General features: G+C 43.1%; 2 protein-coding genes across 4 annotated transcripts in view; one reads left to right on the plus strand and one right to left on the minus strand.

Moving 5' to 3' along the window:
• The window catches only part of LOC147748374 (uncharacterized), a 110668-nt gene extending 93405 nt beyond the window's left edge, over positions 1–17263 (plus strand). For 2 of the 3 annotated variants that reach the window (XM_086960955.1, XM_086960935.1), the window contains exon 3: positions 17103–17263. In XM_086960955.1, the coding sequence (XP_086817081.1) occupies positions 17103–17120 (18 nt within the window). In that variant the 3' untranslated portion in view covers positions 17121–17263. The remainder of the gene's footprint in view (positions 1–17102) is intronic. The other variant, XM_086960946.1, reaches the window with a different exon arrangement.
• TECR (trans-2,3-enoyl-CoA reductase) overlaps positions 1–21276 on the minus strand; it is a 286254-nt gene that overhangs the window by 262712 nt on the left and 2266 nt on the right. The gene's annotated exons all lie outside the window — the stretch shown is intronic.

The raw sequence follows: 21276 nt of genomic DNA on the forward strand, positions 1-21276 counted from the left end.
TCCCTCTATCTATCGCCCTCCCTCTATCTATCGCCCTCCCTCTATCTATCGCCCTCCCTCTATCTATCTATCTATCGTATCACCACAGCATCACTCAGCACCACCCCAGCATCACTCAGGGGCACCACAACATCACTATGCGCTACCAAAGCATCACTGAACGCCATAGCATCACTCGTTGCCACCACATCATCACTCAGCGCCACCACAGCATCAATCTGTGCAACCATTCAACAACAACTGGTTCAAATATGTTCTCTCAATGTTTCAAGCTTTATTACAAATGTCACAAAAAGATGTTAATATTTCACTTCTGTTCTTGGATTTTCGTCACAATAAAATACACTGAACATAATCTTCACAAAAGTTATTTACAAAAGTTTAAGCTATTGACATTATAAATTACAATAGCTTTTATTTAAGTATTAATTATTTTAAAAAATTTAAAAAGCCATTGTTATTTGTAATATGAATACATCTAAGTCACGTAAATACAACATATTGCATTACAAATGCTATAGGTGTCACATTTGCGAAAGTTAAAACTATTGGCATTGTAAATGACAAAGCTATTAATTTCGCTATTTTCAAAACCAACACATAAATTAAAAAAATTGTCATTTACAATACAAATAGCTCGAACTTTCCTAATGCGAGACCTATTGCATTGCAAATGCTTGTTGTACTTGCATATATTAGGGCGAAAGGGGGTGATCTTCTGTACAAAACTCTGAAATTCATCAGGTTAGACTGTATTGTGATAGGAGCGTGCCATACATCTAGTAGTGCCGCTTCCGTACTGTGGTTGGGACATAAAAGTGCCCATTGGGAATTCAACAGTTGGATTAAGTGCCCATTGGGAATTCAACAGTTGGCTTGCTTCTAAATATTTTTCAAATTGTAGGGTGATTATTCTTTCCAGGTTTAATGGGGTCTGAGGAAGGAAGAAAGGGGAAATGTTTGTGGTAGTGCTCTATTTTTCTAATGTAGGTGTTCATTATGGCAAGTCTGAAGAATAGACTAGCTGAAGTTTGACCCAGTGAGACACTGATGATGGTAACAGTCGTCTCGAGAAGTGGAGGAGCAGAGTCTACTTTAGTGTCTTAATTATTGTTCTATTATTGTCTTGAGAAACTGACATCTAGAAAGAGTGTGTTTTTATGCATGATGATCTGTGACCCGAGCATTCCACTGCACTGGGTGATGTACCAGTGCAGTAATGGTGAAGGTTTTCACAGATCTCGTCAGCGTTGTAATGTTGGTCTAAGTTTGTATTTTTTTTTAAGGATTTGAAAGTTGCATAGCAGTTCAGTGATCACTTTTCTCACCTATAAAAGCCTCCAAGCACACTGCCCACTCCTAGTCGTCCCGTTTAACTTCATCTGAAAGATTTATTGTTAATTGCAGCTCCAGACAGGCGCTGCGATTAACCTGAAAACTTTAACAAAGGCACACAATCACCCTGCAGCTGCGCTTTATTAAGTAAAGAAATGCAGCACCTCTACAAACATGGTGTGTAAAGCACACGCTGTGTTTGTAGACTTGCTGTATTTCTCTTTTTAATAGAGCTGGGCTGTGGGATGATTGTATGACTTTTTAAACTTTTCTGAGTTTGACATAGTGTGCTGTCCAACTTGATTTTCCTGTTTCTGTCATTGCATCCATATATATGATACAACAAGTAAAGTCATACCTACAACAAGTCGGACTATTGACTTTGTCAGTGGTTGTTAGTTGTAAAAGTTAAATAAGCAGAAACTATGGCTTTTATATAATATTGAAAAAGCCTCCACTTAAAGTCCTGGTGACACCACGACAATGTTGCTGCACCTGAGTTTCAAACAGAGATGGGAAGCAAGTGTTCGTGAAGAGAATGCTCCCAACAGATGGATCAGTCATTTACACACTTGCAGCAGCCATCTGCTCAGACCTGCATCTTGGCAAGATTAAAATTCTTGGCAAGGCCTAACCAGCCTTCTACCCTTCTTAGTTCGTTCAGGTGAGCACAGAAACATAGAGCAAGCATTTAGAAATGACAAGAAGGCGAAAAAGGCTCTTTATAGAACCCCCCCAACGTCAATATGCAGAGACACTACTTCTGAAGCATTGCCATACCACACTCGCGGTCTTCTCTGACATATCTGTTGTCCTTTTTTGTTCCACTACCTAGCTGCTCTCGTCGTCTCCTTCTCTTCTTTTTCTTCTTCCTCAGATCAGCCCCGCTCCACGTTTACCCACTTTCCCCTTCTCCCCATCCCATTCTTGTCTACATTTCCCTCTCACTGCCTGTTCTTTGCTTTCTCTCTTACCGGTTTTCCATTCTTCATTCTCCCTCCCAGTTCTCCAAAGCCTCTGGCTGCCTTTCTCTTTCCGTCCCTCTCTTACCAATTTCTCCATTACCCTCTTCCCCGTTTCTCGTCATTGCGCCCTGACTGTTTTTCTACTTTGTTCCTCTCTCCCTCTTTCTCCGCCACTAAATGCTATTTCTCACAAGTCTCCTCTCCTTTTCCTTTAGGCTATGTTACAATTTAGAAAACACATACCATTATCCCTGATTATTAGATGGAAGCACATTTAGAATTTGGACCAGTGTGCCTCTGCGGTGTCGGTGACCTGGCCAACACGCATTTGCAATGCAATAGGTCTCGCATTAGGAAAGTTTGAGCTATTGGTATTGTAAATGACAAATTTTTTATTTATGTGTTCGTTTTGAAAATAGCGAAATTAATAGCTTTGTCATTTACAATGCCAATAGTTATAATTTTTGCAAATGTGACACCTATAGCATTTATAATGCAATGTGTGTTGTATTTACCTGACTTCAATATTACAAATAGCAATGGCTTTTAATTTTTTTTATAATTAATACTTAAATATTATTGTTATTGTAATTTATAATGGCAATAGCTTAAACTTTTGTAAATAACTTTTGTGATGATTATGTTCAGTGTATTTTATTGTGACGAAAATCCAAGAACAGAAGTGAAATATTAACATCATTTTGTGACATTTGTAATAAAGCTTGAAACATTGAGAGAACATATTTGAACCAGTTGTTGTTGAATGGTTGCACAGATTGATGCTGTGGTGGCGCCGAGTGATGTTGTAGTGGCAAAGAGTGATGCTATGGTGTTCAGTGATGTGGTGGAGACAAGTGATGCTGTGGTAGGGCATAGTGATGTTGTGGTGCCCCTGAGTGATGCTGTGGTGATGCGTTAGATAGAGTAAGTGTGATAGATACATAGAGGGCAATAGATAGATAGAGTGAGGGCAATAGACAGACAGACAGAGTGAGGGCCATAGACAGACAGACAGAGTGAGGGCCATAGACAGACAGACAGAGTGAGGGCCATAGACAGACAGACAGAGTGAGGGCCACAGACAGAGTGAGGGCCATAGACAGACAGACAGAGTGAGGGCCATAGACAGACAGACAGAGTGAGGGCCATAGACAGACAGACAGAGTGAGGGCCATAGACAGACAGACAGAGTGAGGGCCATAGACAGACAGACAGAGCGAGGGCCATAGACAGACAGAGAGAGGGCCATAGACAGACAGACAGACAGAGTGAGGGCCATAGACAGACAGACAGACAGAGTGAGGGCCATAGACAGACAGAGAGAGGGCCATAGACAGACAGAGAGAGGGCCATAGACAGACAGAGAGAGGGCCATAGACAGACAGAGAGAGGGCCATAGACAGACAGAGAGAGGGCCATAGACAGACAGAGTGAGGGCCATAGACAGACAGAGTGAGGGCCATAGACAGACAGAGTGAGGGCCATAGACAGACAGAGTGAGGGCCATAGACAGACAGAGTGAGGGCCATAGACAGACAGAGTGAGGGCCATAGACAGACAGAGAGAGGGCCATAGACAGACAGAGAGTGGGCCATAGACAGACAGAGTGAGGGCGATAGACAGAGTGAGGGCGATAGACAGACAGACAGAGACAGACAGACAGACGTGTGTGTGTGGGGGCAGGTTGAGACCTAAACAGATCTGACGGACAGACAAAAAGCCAATGGCAGTCTCCCATCAACCACGCACAGAAGGGGGCATGTTCACAAGCAATACGGACCCACGGTACACAATGATGAACAGTTCCATTGAGAAACGCTCACAACTTGTTCGAAGAAAGCGGGTTTAGTGGGAAAAACAACAAAGCTGTTCAAGTCAGGAATGCAGACAATTTCACAAAGAAATACACATCTAAAGAAAGTGAAAAATAAACTGATCACGCTCCCGGGCTCAGGAGGGTTGTTTCTGAATCACAAGAGTAATGTATGACACCTAAGAAAGTAAAAGACTTGAAAGCCAGAATGTGTACACTCAAAGGGCAAATAATTCAAAGAAATGCTCCAGAGCCATGTGTAATACAAAAGACACGTCAGAACAGAGCAACCTTTAATCCATATGCCGCGACACAACAGCGATGGGGAATGTGCGTCACAGGAGTGGCACCAACAACGTTGTGATATGTTTAACGCAAAAACAACAGTTGATGGACAGAATGCAGAACCATGTCATACATTCACCCCAGTCCATAGATCTGGGCCTAAATCCATCGTTTTTTTGCACTCCACACCACCCCAGTTCAGACATGGCCATATGCAAATCAGCATTGACCCTGTGCCTCATGGAAACAGTCCAGCCCGAACTGCCAAGCCATGTCTTTACTGGACCGGAATCAAGAGGAGGGTGTGAGAGTGAGTGTGAGTGTGAGTGTGAGTGTGAGTGTGGGAGTGTACCAGCTCGACCTAAAAAGGACATAAAAAATCTGAAATTGGGTCATTAAACCAAACCTATTCTAATCAAAGGCCCCAGAAATAAGTTTGGCCCAGGCACTCAAAATTCTTAAGATGTCCCTGTGCATTTCTTAAAGTTTTCATGTTAAATCGCAGCACCCATCAAGAGCTGCAATTAACACGAAAACCTTAACAAATACACACAATCATCCTGCAGCCAACTCTATTATGAAAAGAAATGCAGCCACGTAGCTGCCAAGATTTCAAATTGCAATGTGGGATGTTTTCATATTTTCGCTGTAATTATTAGTGCCATTTGAACAGGGCACCTGCTGTGACAATGTTTGTTGGCACCCCAATGACCACATCGCGACAGATACTCTCATTACCAACCTTTAACCGTGCCCCTCAAGTCTCCGTAACCCCTCTCTCTTTCATATTTATTTTGATTAATAGCGCCGCTCATACCAATATAAGGTGTTAAGCACTTTACATTGCATATACATTACACAGAGGCGCTGAATCATAACGTGTAAATCAATGTATAGGAAATGTTACATCAGACAGAGGAATACAATTTATATTCGTACCAGCTGGACTGCTAGGGTTTTAAGCAAAAGTTTGGAGTGATATTTAGCGCTTCACAGACAAGCGGTCTGGTTCCTGGCGCACATAGCCTTGGCTGCAGCGTACAGAGACCCTACACTGCCGCACTAAGAGGAACAAATTAGAGGGAACATTGGTCGAGATGACGACAAATGCAATAAAAAGATTAGGGGCCCTGAGCCATAGGAAGACAAACAAAATTAAGTAGATAAGAAGCATTGGCAAAGTTAATAGATCTGGTGTGTGGTTTGACTTCCAAATAAAATATAATTTTCAAAAGCCTGCTGCAGAGAAAAAAACAAAACAAAGTTTGATGCCTGTATGCAATGCTCCTAAAATATTTTTCAAATTATAACAAAGATTCAGGGTGTTTTTGAGATGTAAAATAGCGCCTTGTGTGTTGCAACGCCATAAGCATGTAGTGTGATAAATATTCCTGTGGGTAGAGTCAAACATCACTAAGTGAATCTTAAGGAATTGTTAACAATGGGTCCTGCAGACTGCTTACCGGTCAAAAAAACCAGCACATGTATAAATAGTTTTTTCTACCTTTACGAACGGTGAGCGAGCGAGCAGAGCGGGGCGAGACGAGCAGAGCAAGCCGGACTGCCCGGCAGACCGGCAGACCGCCCGACCGCCAGCCCACCAGCCAGCCAGCCGGCTGGAGTGCTGAGGAGTGCCTTGATTCGGCGCTTGGGATCCTGCCCGTGTTTGTGGTCGGACCAAGGCGGCCGGCTAATGAAACCCGGCCGGGCTGGGCTCTGGTGTGGAGCCCTTCGACGCCCTGGACGTGCCCAGGACGTGCCCAGGACGTGGTGGAGAACTACGGAACCGTGAACCAGGACCCGCAGATTCACAGCACGGATTCATCTGCGGAGCAGCGTGGTGCGGTGGGGCGCCTCGCTGTGCAGCCGGGAATTGCCCGAGATCGAGCCTGCTGCCGCACACGGAGGGGCGGTCCATTGGCTTTCTCGGTGACGGAGTGGCAGTAGAGCATTATCGTGGAGTGCTCGCATTTGATAGGAGCTGGAATCCTTGCACTACCCTCTTTTTCCCAAGCTGCAGGACCCCTTTGCATCATCTTCAAACCATCTCTGACTTGAGCCGGCTCAGGGTTTGGTTAGGTTGGAGGGAAGAGCAAGAGGCTGGAGGCTCAGAGACAAGGGGTGAGTTGGGGGAAATTGACCCAAGTACTTATGCTGACTCCTCTGTTGGTTTGAATCGTGCCTGCAAAAAACTTCAATGCCATTACAACCTCCCCATCGCTGTTGCCGTCATTTAAATTACTTCTACCTCACTGCATGACAACTGTCTTATTAGCAAATCGCCACCTGTCGCTTGTTCTTTTATGTTCCCCCATATTGGACCGGATCTGCACATACTACAATTACCGTCTCCAAATTCATAAATTTGAACCCTTTTCAAACTTAAAGACTAGGATTTCTCTCGGCTCCACAGCACACGGTGAATGCTGGAGCCGTTGAGTTGCCGTGTGTGGGTTTGAAACCCCCCTCTCCGCTGTTGGTAGTCCCCACTTGGCCACACTCCAGTAAAGGTGAGCGATTGGGCTCTGGCGTTGTGGGGAGGGGTTATTCGCCCCCCCAGGAGGAATTGCTGTATTTAGTAGAGACAGGTTCCGCTTTCTGCTTCCAGCCTACCCACCGCGTTGGAGCGGGTGCTCTGCTGTATTTCTCCCTTGCTGCCTGTGACTATAAGAAATTAAAACTCTGCCCAGTTGCCGCTGGCCCTCCTCCGTAGTCCCCCCGCCGCCGCTACCACAACCAAGCGGCCGCCGAGTGGGGGACTACCTTTCCCAGCAAGCAGAGCGGCAGTGACGTGAGGCACGCGCCAGGAGGCGCCATAAAACATTGTTATCACCCGCGTCGCGGGAGCGCCCGGTGCTAAGCCCGGGCAAAGGGCGGGCCCTCAGTGGCAGAAGTAGGCTGGGCTGGGCCCACTTATTAACATTTATTTCCAAACATATTTATTTTGTATACATTCAAGCCTCTTTAGACCTTGGCAATTGCCGCTATATTTGTAGTTCGAATGATGCGCTTCATTTGCTTCGCCTTTTTTAAACGTTGAGCTCATTTAAAATCGTTTTCTGGCATTGTGTATTGTTTCATCTTCTTTGTGACTTGGTCTGAAATATGACCGCAAAAAAGCTTCGATCTGGGAGATTGTTGGGGGGAAGATCCTCTGCTAAGACAAGATCCAACCCCCTGCGAAACAAGAATGCCTCAACTCTCCAATTGAAGGGCCAAGGCCGGATATTTCAGTTGTGGGAGAAAACGGTGGATAAGGCGCCCCCAGAAAAGACTGTTTTTGATAAGGGCGCCTGTTCAACTCCCTTGCATAACTTAGTGCCTGATCAGGTAAAGAAGGAGACGGAATTGGGAAATCTAAATTCATGCTTACATTCTAGTTTGGGTGTTTTATCATCTCTTCCTGTATTTTCTGAGAATGATAAGTGTCCAGTCTCTAACCTGGATAATTTACATCAAACTAAGGATCCATTAACATCTGATAACTCTATTCCTAATGTCTCTTTAGGCCATTCCAAGTCGAGGGAGGTTATTAACGGGGATTCTCAGCCTTTGGATATTGACCTAGAGTTGTGTGGACGCTACTTGGTAGATGAGTCTATGAAATTACTAGAGGTTATAAAGACCCCAATTGGCGCTACCCCCTCTGGTCTACATCTTTATAGTAGCACTCCATCCCTCAAATCCCAAGATTTATCTTTTCAGACTAACATGTCAAAGAGCCCGATGCTCAATATAACGGGGATTGAGGTCATTAATGCTCCTAGCTCAAAGTCACCAGAGAAACCTATATCAGAATCCCTGATTTCCTTGGAACATTTGTTATCTTCTATTCTAACGTTATTGAGTAAATTTGTGGGCAGTACAGATTGTGTATTGGAATCTGTCACCCAAATTTTAAAGGTTTTATTATCGAAAACTCCAGAAAAGAATTCTGGTATGGATCCTTGTACTATCTTACTCCCTGACAAAATATCAGCTAATGAATCTTGTTTGCCATCTGAGAATATACTTGTTGCTCCTGTTATGAAGGAATTATGCCCAGTTTTCAAATCATCTGCTCATAATTGTATAAAAGATTCTGAACCAGGTATTGTTATTGATGAAAAAAGTGTTGTATTGTCAGATGCCAATGCAGAAAAGGCACTATTTCCCATTTTTGGTCCAGAATTTTAGGGGCTGGAGGTTGAGGAGAATGTGGGAAAACAAAAAAAGAGTAAAGGAAAAAAGAGGAAGCCTCTCCGTAGATTCAAAAAGAGGAGGCAGAGACAAATAATTTTCGAGGACTCCCAAGTTTGCCATAACTCTTCCCTTGCTAAGGCTGAGATCGATAATGGGATCTCGAGACATGAGTTATTCAATACTGTGGTTCCTCCTGTTAAAATCGGTGAAATTACCACCAGTTGTTCTAATCCAATTTCAGGAGAACTGGACGTAGAAAAAGAAAGGCCCATGGTCCACTTTCCTGTAGTGGAAATAAGAAAATCTGTTCCTGTGGTATCAACCATTCTTAACCCCACTGCCCCTTCTTTCCATACATTGGCAGAAGGGGTAGTTCCTGCTCAAACCTTTTCTATTAATTTGGTGGAAACCCGTACAGATTCACTGATTTTGGATTTTCTCCCACTATTTGAGCTTGATTTGGTATTGAATAGAACTTTATTATTGAAATGCTTTAAGGACATAGAGTGCCTGAAATTACTTCAATCAAATGATATCGATTTAGTAACGATACTAGGAACAGGGTCCATGTCATTTATTAGGGTAAGATTCTATTCCAAGTTGATAGTGAATCTCATACTAAATCAAGCAGAAATTTTCCAGAGTCAGGGGATTGATGTGGTGTCCTTTTTAGCTACATGTGTTAATAACAACTATGAGAACGGCTATCAACGGGTCCTGGGTCAAGCCGGTTCTTCTCAGCCTTTCGAAGACTTAAAGATTTGTGTCTCAAAAACGAAAAGGCTAGTTACACATGTTATCCCCGCACCAATGACAATAAATAGGGGTATAATTGAGAATGAACAGCAATGGAACTGGTTACCTGGTGCCTTGTCGTCCAAGGTGACAGACAACCCAAAATTGTTTTCTCACCTTTAGCAGGTCTTTCACTGTTCTTTCCTGGAATGCCGCTGGCATGAACAATAAACCTGAAAAATTACTGTACCTCTCTTCCTTGAATGCCAGTGTAATTTGCATCCAGGAAACATGGTGCGTTGATAAACTGAATGTAGGGAGAGATTACTTTGTGTTGGAGGTGGCAGCTACCCCCTCCAGTAGAGGACATGCAAAAGGGGGAATTGCGTGCCTACTGACCAATAGAATATAGTGGAGTTTTTCCCACTACATAGACCCCAGTAATCTTTTCCAGGTAGTGACTCTTTTCAATTTAGATAATATGGGAGAAAGACACCCCTTTGTGATAATAAACGCCTATATACCGCCAGACGATCATTTTAATACTCTATTAAAACAAGTTTTTGTTTTTATTAAACAAATTAAGGAGACAGTTCCTTCCCTCAATTTTTTGTTAGTAGGTGATTTAAATTGCAAAGTTTCCAACCTCAGCCTAGAGCTTTTTAGAAATAAAGCAAAAGAGGAGGCTCTGTTGATTCCCCAAGCCCTTTTTCCAGGAAACAAAAACAAATAAACGGGGTAAACTACTGTTAGAAGAATTGTACATTACGGAGGGGCTCATAGCTAACGGTAGGCTTCCGTCTGATGTCCCCGCAAATTACACACATAGTTCCTCCCAAAGTAAATCAATTCTGGACTACGTAATTGTTGATCACTGTATTTTTTCTCTTTTAAGGGACTTGGTTGTTGTAGAATCAACCTTCAGTGATCATAATATTATGTTAACTCTTTCAGTGGATCCTCCTAATTCTGACCCTTGGTCGCTTAATGGTGACGTTGTCACCTTTCAAAAAAAAAAAAACAGGCAGATGTTTCTGGGATTTTAAAGCCATGAAGGGTTTGGAGCCTATCCTTGAAAAAACCTTAAGTAATCTAGATAATTGGCAGGGGTTGGAACTATCCTCTTTTGAGGCTCTTATGAAGGAGATTATCTCTGCAGTAAAAAAATCTAATTTAATCAGAAGAAAGATCTCCCTCCCTAAAGCAGTTATTACCCTCAATAAGGAAATAAACAAGTTGGTGAGGGAGCAATATATATGTGGAAAAGCAGAGAGATCTCAGAAATTATCTCTCCTCAAAAGAAGGAGAAGCAGGGTAAAGAAAAAAATGAAAAAAGAAAAGGACTCCCCCCTATGGATTGGTTTGCGGGAGGCTGCGGTCCAAGGAAAATCTACTCTCATTGGGGAGGGTTGTGGCACAAGAGTGCGTCCCCTCCCAATTCCTATCTCGGAACAAACCTGGGTAGACTACATTTCAAATTTGTATGCCAAGAATGACCTGCGAGTGGAATTTAGGGGAATTGGTGAAGATATTAATTCCACAATTGAGTCCCCTTCTGAATCAGCCATAGAACTGGCTATTAAGGATATGCGTCCATCAGGAGCTATGGGACCGGATGAACTCCCGATATCAGTCCTGAAACAAGATCCAGTATCCTGGAGTAAAATTCTATTCCCTCTATTCAGGATCTGCTTTATTAAAAAAACTATCCCATCTTCTTGGAAGGGGAGCATTTTGGTGCCCATGTTTAAAAAGGGTGATAGAAATCTTCCCAATAACTATCGACAAATAGCCCTCTTAGACGCTATTGGGAAGGTTTTCTCTAAATGCTTATTGTCCTTAATTAATGACTGGGTGGTTCTAAATCAAATTTTGCCACTAGAACAAACAGGCTTTCGCAAGGGGCATGGAACCCTGGATAATCTCTCCGCCCTTCAGATTATTACTGATAAATACATAAGGGTACGTGGCGGAAGAGTGTATGTGGCCTTTATAGACTTCTCCACAGCATTCGATAAGGTTGATCGCCCTCTGCTGTGGAGAAAGCTATCCGCTTTGGGTATGCCCCCTCAATTGCTAGATTTGATCCAGGCGTTACATACAGACACATGGTGTCAAATTCTGCGAGGAGGAGATAGGGATTATCTAAGATCATTCCATCAATTAATGGCCTTAAGCAAGGTTACCTCCTTGCCCCACTGCTCTTCTCACTATATATTGCAGATCTACCAGCCTCACTTTCCTCTTGTGACGGTATAGCCCCAGTCTTGGGCGGAAAGCACATTTCATGTCTGTTATATGCGGACGATATTTTAATAATGGATCTCATGCCCAAAGGTCTTGCCAAACGCCTCCATGCTTTACATTTGTATGCAGAAACCCATTATCTAAAAATTAATGCTTCAAAGAGTAAAATTATGTGTATTTCAGGCCGGAAAAAACATAAGTTTGAGAGCTTTGTCTGGTCTGTGGGAGGTGACAAACTTGGTGGTAAAGAGTTATGTTTTCTTAGGAAAATTAATCTCAGACACTCTAAGTGATAAATCCCATATCGACAACAATGCCCGGAAAGCCTTATCCCAAAGGAGAAGCTTAAGTGCATTGTACTCGGCAATGGGAAGAAGGCACTTTTCTTATTTATTGGAAGTCTTCAGGGCAAAAATTCCCTCTACCCTCTTGTATGGATTGGAACTGGTCGACCTAAAGCATTGGGATTATTTAAATGTGGTTGAAGGAAAATTGTTAAGAAGTGTAACCTCTATTAATTCCGCCTGCTCAGTGGCCGCTTGCAGACTTGTGTTTGGCCTGCGCAGCAGTTGGGTGCAGGGCCTGGCAGCTGTAGTTCGTTGGGTCGCAAGCATAGCCAGAGAAGAAGCGGGGACTATGAGAATCCTTTTAAAGGCAGAATTATTGGGAAGTTTAAGAGAATATTCCCTAATTGTTAAAAACTTTAGAAAGGCTGTATCGCTTCTGCAGTTGGAGGAGAGTACCCTCTTTTCCTTATCCGCAACCCAGTTAAAGTCTGTCTTGAAAGAGGCCTCCTGGGACCTTAGCTACAGATTGGACAGCGCCTCGATCCTAGCTAAGAAAGGTATTCATCCCCTTACTGACTCATTTGCAAGAAAATTTGTGCAACCTTACGTCACTTGGAATTTGTCCCACGGCGTCCGGAGATTCTGGTTAGTCCTGAGGCAGGACTTCCTACCTCTAAATAATCTTCTGTTTAAATGGTATGGAGTCCCTGCAATCTGTGACTTTTGTCACCTGTCCACTCAAGACCGAATGTATGTTCTTTTTATATGTCCAGCGCTACGTCCATTTCGTCGTAAATGGTTAAGGCAAATATGCTTGCAAATAGGCTTTTTAAATGCTAATTCCTTTATGTTTGCCCTATATAACCCCCCAAATGAGAGATTGTTTTAACATTTTTAATTTTTTTTAATGCTTTTTAGCTATTTATTGACGGATCGCCTATGATGTATGTATCTATGAATTATTTTGTATTGCGGTAACTGTTGTAAACTGTCTCTCTGGTAATGAATGGAGTTTTGTATTGTGTGTTTCTTTTATGTGGACCTCTATGGAGTTATCCATATTTGGCATTTGCAAGGCATGTGTTTAGGGGCTGGCAAACAAGTATTGTAGGGAGCCAATGTTGAGCATGTTCCCTGGTGGACAATGCCTGTCATTCCCCCAGTCAAGAAACAAAGAGGGTATATGCCTTGTTCAGCCACCCAAACTTTTGAAAATTATCGCACGACCCACGTGCAAAGGACAAGGTAATCATCAAACCTCAGAGGTTATTAAATGTTGAGGCAAGGAAATCCCCCCTTACCTCATTCAGATAAATAGGGGGTTGAAATACAGCTGCAACATATGACAGACGCCCCTTCTAATTCCTCACACACAAATGACAGAAGCATGACGGATGTGCATATAGAAAAGTCAGAAGCATGGATGATTCAACAGCACGCAGGGGTTTTTTGTAGTGGTACTCAATGGACACAGCAGTGTGGGTTCAAAAGATGGTGGCGGTTAACAAAGAGCTTCCATAAGAGGTAGAAAGAACAAATACACAGAACTATGCAGAAATGTCATTGCAAAGGCAGGCAGACGAATAGGTACGTACGTACGTACAAAGACACAGATATATACAAAGTAAGACACACCGACATGTAAATACACAGATTGACAAATCCACAAGTAAACAGCCACATATATACATTTATACAGACATATGCCTGCACAGATACAGTCATACACAGCGAAACAGGAATTTATAACCAGAGAGACAGTTAGTACAAATACAGATTGATATGCATACAGACAATGTAAATACAACGGCACATGAATAACAATATATATATATATATATATATATATATATATATATATATATATATATATGGGTTAATTTCTCCTTCCCAGGCTGTAACCACAGAAAAGTACGGACCACCACACGGCTTTCAGAGTGTTCACAGCAAAGGTTTATTATCCATTGGCAGTTAAGGTAGGCATGACGCGTTTCGGCCAGGAACTGCCCTTGATTACATACATATACATATACATACATACATACGCACACAAAGTCAGACTGACAGAAATGAAAGGAATAAACAGATTAAAGATTTGGTATATATATAAGATATTTTTCAAATGTGTACAAGGGCTGCTCTGTTTAGTGAATGTTGTACACACGCATGGGTGTATCGCATCTACATTTGCAGGCGTGGGTTGTGTAGATGTGAGTGTCGGGACTATCCTTGGAACTCACCAGCCAGGCCACTTATGACACGCAGTGAAACATGTTATTGTACCCCTCACACCCCTGTGTGTGTCTGTGGTTGTTAAAGCTTGCGGGCCCAGGAGGAGGTGTAGATGGGGCAATGGGGATAATAATGCACCTCTAAAGCTTTTCATGAACACTGCAATTAAACTGCATACGTTTCAAGAAAACTATTTCTTAGGCAGACTACTACAACTATAGCCTAACCAAATGCTGTACTTCTGGCAACCAACATGTGGGGGGAGCCAAAGCCCTTTTCTGTAGCACTACTGAAAGCTTGATCACATAAGGTCAAGCAACAGCTGCCCTGTGAATCCAGACCTAAAAATTGGGAGGAAAAGAGAGATGGATGGTGAAAGAGACTAATCAAGAGAGCAAGGAGAGGGACAGATATGGAGGACCGATCAATACAGGGAGTTTGGCTGCAAGAGAAATATCGACAGAAAAAAAATACAAAAAGGAGAAACAGTCTTAACAGGGGAAAAGAAAGAGAAGGAAATGAAAAGACAAGGGACTGCGACGCACGTGTTGGCAAAGGCAACAGGACTGACATTTTAGTAAGTATTACAAAAAGAACAGATGATGGACAGAGCGCTGAACAAATCAAACATTCACCCCTAGTCACAGATCTGGGTTAAATCCATCTTTTTTTGCTCGTCATGCCATTCCAATTTAGACCAGGCCATATGTAAACCAGTGTTGACAGTGGTCCCCATGGGAATAGTCCAGTCCGATCTGCCAGGCCAAGTCCTCCCTGGACTGGAAACAAGTTGCTTGATTTGTTCAGCATTCCATCCATCGTTTGTTTCTGCAGTATTTTTCGCCCTAAGTGGGATGGTTATGCCCAGATGTGGATATCTTGCTCCTTGTACCACTAGATTCAAGCCAGCCTGGCTGATGAGGGTTGATACCCCAAAACCGTTCACAGGATGCTTGTTTCCGGGCCAGGAAGGACCTAGCTTGGCGGTACAGGCTGGACTGTTCACGTGAGGAGTAGGGTCAAGATTGATTTGGATATGGCTGGGTTCAAACTGGGGTGGCATAGTGAGAAAAAGAACAATGGATTTAACAAAGATCTCTTGACTGGGGTGGGGGAGGGGGGGTGGGGCGAAGGAGGGTGAATGCTTGATTTATTCAGCATTCTGTCAATCATTTGTTTGCGTAGCATTTTAGTAAGTAAAGCATGGGTTTGTGAAGGTTTGTGTGTTTATGAGAAATTGTGTCGGTGTCGAAGGATGGTGAATTTCAACTAGAATAGGTGAATGGAAGAGAGGAGGAATGTACACATTCTAAAGCACCTAAGGACAGTAGGATGGGACAGTACTTAACATTAAATACATTTTTACAGGAGGGTAGGTGCTCCCATAAGCAACCTTTTAGAAAGTTAGGCGTGAATTTTAAAGTAAAAATGGTCTACTGTAGTACACTCCAGCACATCAAAGCCAAAAGCTGTGAATCCCATTTCTCCGGGTTTCTCAAACTGTTCCACTTTTCAGTGATTTCATCTGACTGTACGACATGTCATATCAGATTCAAAGAAAAATAAACATTTCGGGTTCATATGCACAAGCACAACATCTTTTCTCATAGCCACATCTATAAAGTCTGCAGCCTCCAAAGTTTCAATCCTTAAAACCCATTTAAGCAGATAAGCCGTCCAGGAGTTCTTACTTTCTTGTGATTGAGCTTTGGTTTGTGATGACAGAAAAATTAACTGCCTCCTCTGTAGCACATCTGGCAGAAGAACGCCACAGGAAGTGGACAGATTTAACTGCTTTATTCCCCCCTTCCCTCTAAGAGACAAGTTTCCTCCCTGCTTTTCCACCACTTCATCCAGTTACGACACTTTTCAAAAGTTATTTTCAAGTTTCGGAAAATTCATGTAGTTCATATCTAGTAGGAGGTACTGTGACTGTTAGTCATGTCTTTGAGCATTTGAGAGTTCAGGGTTGTTAAATAGCCATTAATGTCTGGTCACGGAACTGGAATAAAATAATTTTCCCTATTTAAACCTGATTTGTGCTGGTCAGACCTTTCTAGCACATTCAAATTCACATGAACTGATCAGGTGCACAGAACATCAGGCAAGCAGAGGAGTCATGATTATAACAGAAACTGTGAAGGCTATGGCAAGACAATACAACTACTCCTTACCACCCCTACCACGTGGACGTCTCATAACCAAGCTGTACTCTTCAGTTCAAGCAGAGACCCACAGAGACTTGAATAATCCCCTGGACAGATGGAATGTGGTATTGAATACAACCCTCACCAAGGAGAAGTGGGGCTTGTGCTGCACACTCAAGAGTATGCTCACCCCAAACTGCAACCTACGCATTATCCACTTTAAGTTCCTACAATAAATATAGTACACCCCAGATGCACTACATAAATTTGGGCTGATGGACGACGCCAGATGTGTGCACTGTGGTCAAGCAGAGGTTTTAGATATGGTTTGGCCTTGCCCAATGAATCACCATTTCGGAACTAAGGTCCCAAATGCTTTGGAGACCATGGTCTTCAACACCATTCCCAATACTCCCAAATTATGACTATGTAGGTCTTGTGAAGCCACCCGATCGAAGTTTCATAGTGACACCCTTACTTCTTGCTAAACGTAGAGAAGTTATGGAATGGGGGAATAAATAGGTCCCCAAACTGCAACACTGAGTTGAAGATATGGTGTATTGTAAGTCAAGATTAGAGGTATATGCGGAAGAACTACTTGTGACTTCGTGCCCCATAGATATATGGCGTCCATGACTAACACTCAGGAACGTGCTGAAGACCTTTAATTCATCCGCTGAACTTTTAATGGGAGGGAGAGAGACTCTATTCAAACTGCTGTAACTAGAACTGTCTTGTCAACTTGTGGAGATGTGTGCTGTGCGCTCTGATGTAATGTACATGACAATATTAAAATATACTGCATCAATGTAATATCTGGAAAAAACAATTTTAAAAAACAGCATTTATTTCTTTTTCTCTTTCTCCTTTACAGGTTCAGTCAAGAGTTTAGTAGGTAGCAGCAGCGAAACCTCGAAGTAACCCGGATTTCTCATAAAACAGTCTTTGTAAATGCTTGCGAAGATGATGTGTGATAGTGAAATGATAAGCATGCAATGCATCTCTGAAAATAAATGCATTAAAAGAAAAAAAAAAGACTATACTACTTAATGCCTGATTGGATTAGAGATATGATGGGGAGCTCTCTTTGGTCCACAATATGAAGAGTGGAGAGGTCATTTTTTTTTGGGGGGGGGGGGGGTTAAATATCGGCCTAGGAATGATTCACTGCACAGCTCATGGTATTGTTCCTGCATGGAGACACTGCTCTACCACTGTACTGAAGCAGTGGCCCACATTGCTATTGTAGTATTGATCCAAGAAGTACTCTGCCACTTGATCCCACTTTACGGCACAATGATCTGTATTCTAGTACTAATATTGCAAGAACTACACACACTTCTCTAATTGCACACCTATGTCATATCCTGCATCATTACTTTTCCACCTCAATTATCCATGCATGACACTGCCAATGTCAATAGCTCCAGACTTGCAACTCTCCCTGTTGCTGCAGATTTGATGCACATGAGACTCTGCCACTGCATCTGGCCATAAGCAGGAGTATCCTACGCTATTGCGTACAGAGCCCCACACACGCCTTTGCAGACTCTATTCACATGAGCCCAACAGGCCTGCACCTTCCCTTATTGTAGCACAGAGAGGGCGAACTTGCAACTTTCCTGTGGAGACCAAAGCATGCTTGGTACACCATTAAAGCACTGGAATATTTCAGGCAGGCCCTTTTGGACTTTTAGCTAATTTCATGTGAAAATTGTGTTATAAAATGCACCATTTTACCCCATTTTGTCAACCCTATTCCTAGAGGGAGAACCCCGCGTCCCTCAACATCACTCTTGATCAACTGGTGCTTCTTGGATTTGCTAGTTCCAGTCTGGACCAAGTGTTACACCCATCTTTCAAATATCAAAATTCACCACTGCTGTAAGGGCAGACATCTGCAAATATAAGTGATAATCAGCCATACAACTGGAGAATGTTCACCACATAAAACCATGCTGCATTACAGAACCCAACGCCTATTCCTGTAGGGCACAGTGACTATTGCAGGACACTTTGCCCATTGCATAATACATGCTGGGCATTGAAGAACCAGTTGCCCCTGACAATGTGCACAGGGGCGTAACACAGCCCCCGCAGCCCCCGTGTTGCGGGGGGCCCGAGCTCCAGGGGGGACCCCCCTCAGCTCACGTCGCACAGTACAGTAATTTACAGCATGATCCACGTACCGTGCTGGGACTTAGTTTAAAAAGGTATGCACTCCAGGCAGTCTACTCAAATAAATTAAATGCTGCCTGGTGCGCAGTGCGCAGCACAGGAAGCTTTGTGGTATTCGACCTCAGGGTGGGGCAGGGCTGAACTGGAAGGTCCATGCGTAGTGTAAACTGCACGCGAGGCGGCAGGCTGGTGAGTCCTGAGCACTGAAGCTGTGAGTGAAGCCATATCGACACCTCAGCTTGTGTTCCTTTCTGTTTTGGAAGTCTCGGGCATTTAGAAAATAAAAGCGTTACAACATTTGCCAAATAAAAGCATTTTTTTGCCAGAACTGCTTTATCACTCAGAGAGTCTGTCTTTCGCCAACATAACAGACACGCACTGCATTCTACCGCAGCCATTTGCACATATTTTAGAACTACAACCAAGGCCAGATCTAAGTTGATAAGTGGGGCACGGAACACCCCTCATCAATGAGAAAAATGCCATTTGACCCCTGTGATTGGTAACTTTTTGTTGGCTAGTACACTTAATGACTAGATCCTATTAGCTTTTACAATAAATACGTTTTAAAAAGTCTGTTTTTCCCATGTTAATTACCCCCACCGCCTTTTTCGGTCTTGGTAGTAAATTATTCTTTTATGTCAAAGGGGATTTGATAAGGCACTATCTTTTCCGGCTGGTGGAATCCGTAAGTGTCCAAACTGAGCTAAATGGCAAATAGGAGTGTCTTTAAAGCCCTGTGAACTGGACATCTTCATTTTAAAGGAAGAGTTTCAGGCATAGTAGTTAAGAGGGAATAATTTTACCACAGGACCAAGACGGGGCATTCTGTTGTGTCTGCATCATGCACATTTCTGCCCCTGTTGTGGAGTGTGAAATAAGCTGGCAACAAAATCGTTTTAGAAGTAATCCTTCCAGCAAAGTGCTGCCAGTGGAGAAATATAGTTTGTGTTTAAGCTATATGCCTAATTACATAGGCCACGCATGCCCTTTCTAGAGACCCCCACTTTTTTCGTCCCACTTAAAGCCCTGATGTCAAGCTCTTCCATTTCTGATGTTTTGCTGCAGTTTTAAGATGAGCTTAGAGTTTTTTCGTTGCTCAAATGTTAAATGTCGTCGTTAAATGTCATATACTTGTAAAGCGCACAGCTGCCACAGCAAAGGTGCGTCCCGGCGCTGTATACCGATGGGGAACGCATCCTGGCTGTCCCTGTGAGATGGTCCCTCCTGGGCATCTCCAAGGTGAAGACAAGCATCCCCGGCGCTGATGGAGCCGTTAGTAGAGATTAAGCAAGCTATTGCCCAGAGTTGCTGAGTGGGACCCATGGTTGGAGTAGGCACCGAGGCGAGAATTATCGAGTCCGCTGACCATGGCCCAAGACCCTGCCGCGTCGGGAATCGAACCCTGGTCCCGGGCCGACTTCTGCTTCCGGGTCTGCCGCCTCTAACCAGTGAGCCACACCACTCTACCATGGGTTTTATTTCTGATATTTATATGTTTCCCCTCATCTTTATTGCTTGATTTTGCACACGAGAAATGTCAATCATAGTTGTTGGAATGTCACTCATAATTAGATAGAAATTCTGAAAATGTCACACATAGCAATCTGAAACCTTGGCAGCTATGCGTACTTCGCAGTAGAAGATAATTAAAACTGACGTATTCAACAGCCAATAGGCAAGTTAAAGAATGTAAAATGACCAAATATAAATTCTGCTCAATACAACGCTCTGGTTTGCTTTTAAAGTGCATTGGTTGTTGTCATTGGGCGTTATGAGGCCTGAATTCAGAAAGTGCAGCTCACCACATCTAACAAGATGGTAAAGCCTGGGAGTATTTAAATGTAGAGCCAGTCAGCTGTTTTATCCTACGTCAGAGACTGGGAGCTTAACAACCTCTGCGTTGTATTTAGTGCGCTTAAAAAATATGGCCTCCTTATTATTCTTCTTCTAACATACTGGTGATTGTACTTTTTGACATATCTCCCCTTGGCCTGAGTCTGACACACTGTCGGGCGTGCTGCCGCCGTTCCGCGAGTTTGGTGACCAAAACGGTTCTGAGAGTTTTGATCCTGTGGCCGTGCTTTCATTTCCAACGGCAGATGGCGGCTCCATTCTCTCTCCACAGCGCAGCAAAGCCTTATGTGCCATGCTTTACTGACAGCACTTTCATTTTGACTGCAGGCTTTACCATAAGCTATTATTATCAGTGCTATAAATGGGCTGGTACTCACAGATACTGAGTATCAGCACTTCTTATTTTTACTGATCAGATTAGCGGCACTTCTCCACTACAAAAAGAGTACTGTTTACTCATTGAAGGTAAGCTAATTGGTGCTATTGCAGCTGAGCTTGAGGCAGTCAGAGTGGAGCAGATCCGTAGGGCACATTGACAGCCAAGCACCTCTCTAGTTCTTAGCTGAGTGACTGCTTAACCATTCAGCCGCGGCTCATTCCTGTTACGCAAGAGATACCCGTGTGTTGGAAATTTCAGGTCCTGCTCTGTTTGATAGAGTAGGGCCCAATTAGGCCCTGCTCTATCAATCCATTCACACGGTTGCTTGCTGTGCAGTAACACAGGAATAATCCCAAATGAACCTTTTTTGGTGTGTATTTGTCTGCTTGTGTGTGTGTGTTTGCCTACTCTGTGTATTTTTCAGTATGAGAGAGAAAGCGAGCTCAGTGAGGAAGAGATTCCAGACACTCTCAGGAGGTGGTTTTAAAGAAATGCGTGGAATGCTTTTGTGTATGCATGTCTGCTTTTTTCTGTGCATATGTAAGTATTGTGCCAAAGGTAACTAAGTTGGAACAGTATATCAGTAAGAAGCTGCAAATATTACCAAACAAGGAAACCTTAACATATCGTGTTA

This window comes from Lissotriton vulgaris, chromosome 1_1 (assembly GCF_964263255.1).
Source record: "Lissotriton vulgaris chromosome 1_1, aLisVul1.2, whole genome shotgun sequence".
In the NCBI taxonomy this organism is placed as follows: domain Eukaryota; kingdom Metazoa; phylum Chordata; class Amphibia; order Caudata; family Salamandridae; genus Lissotriton; species Lissotriton vulgaris.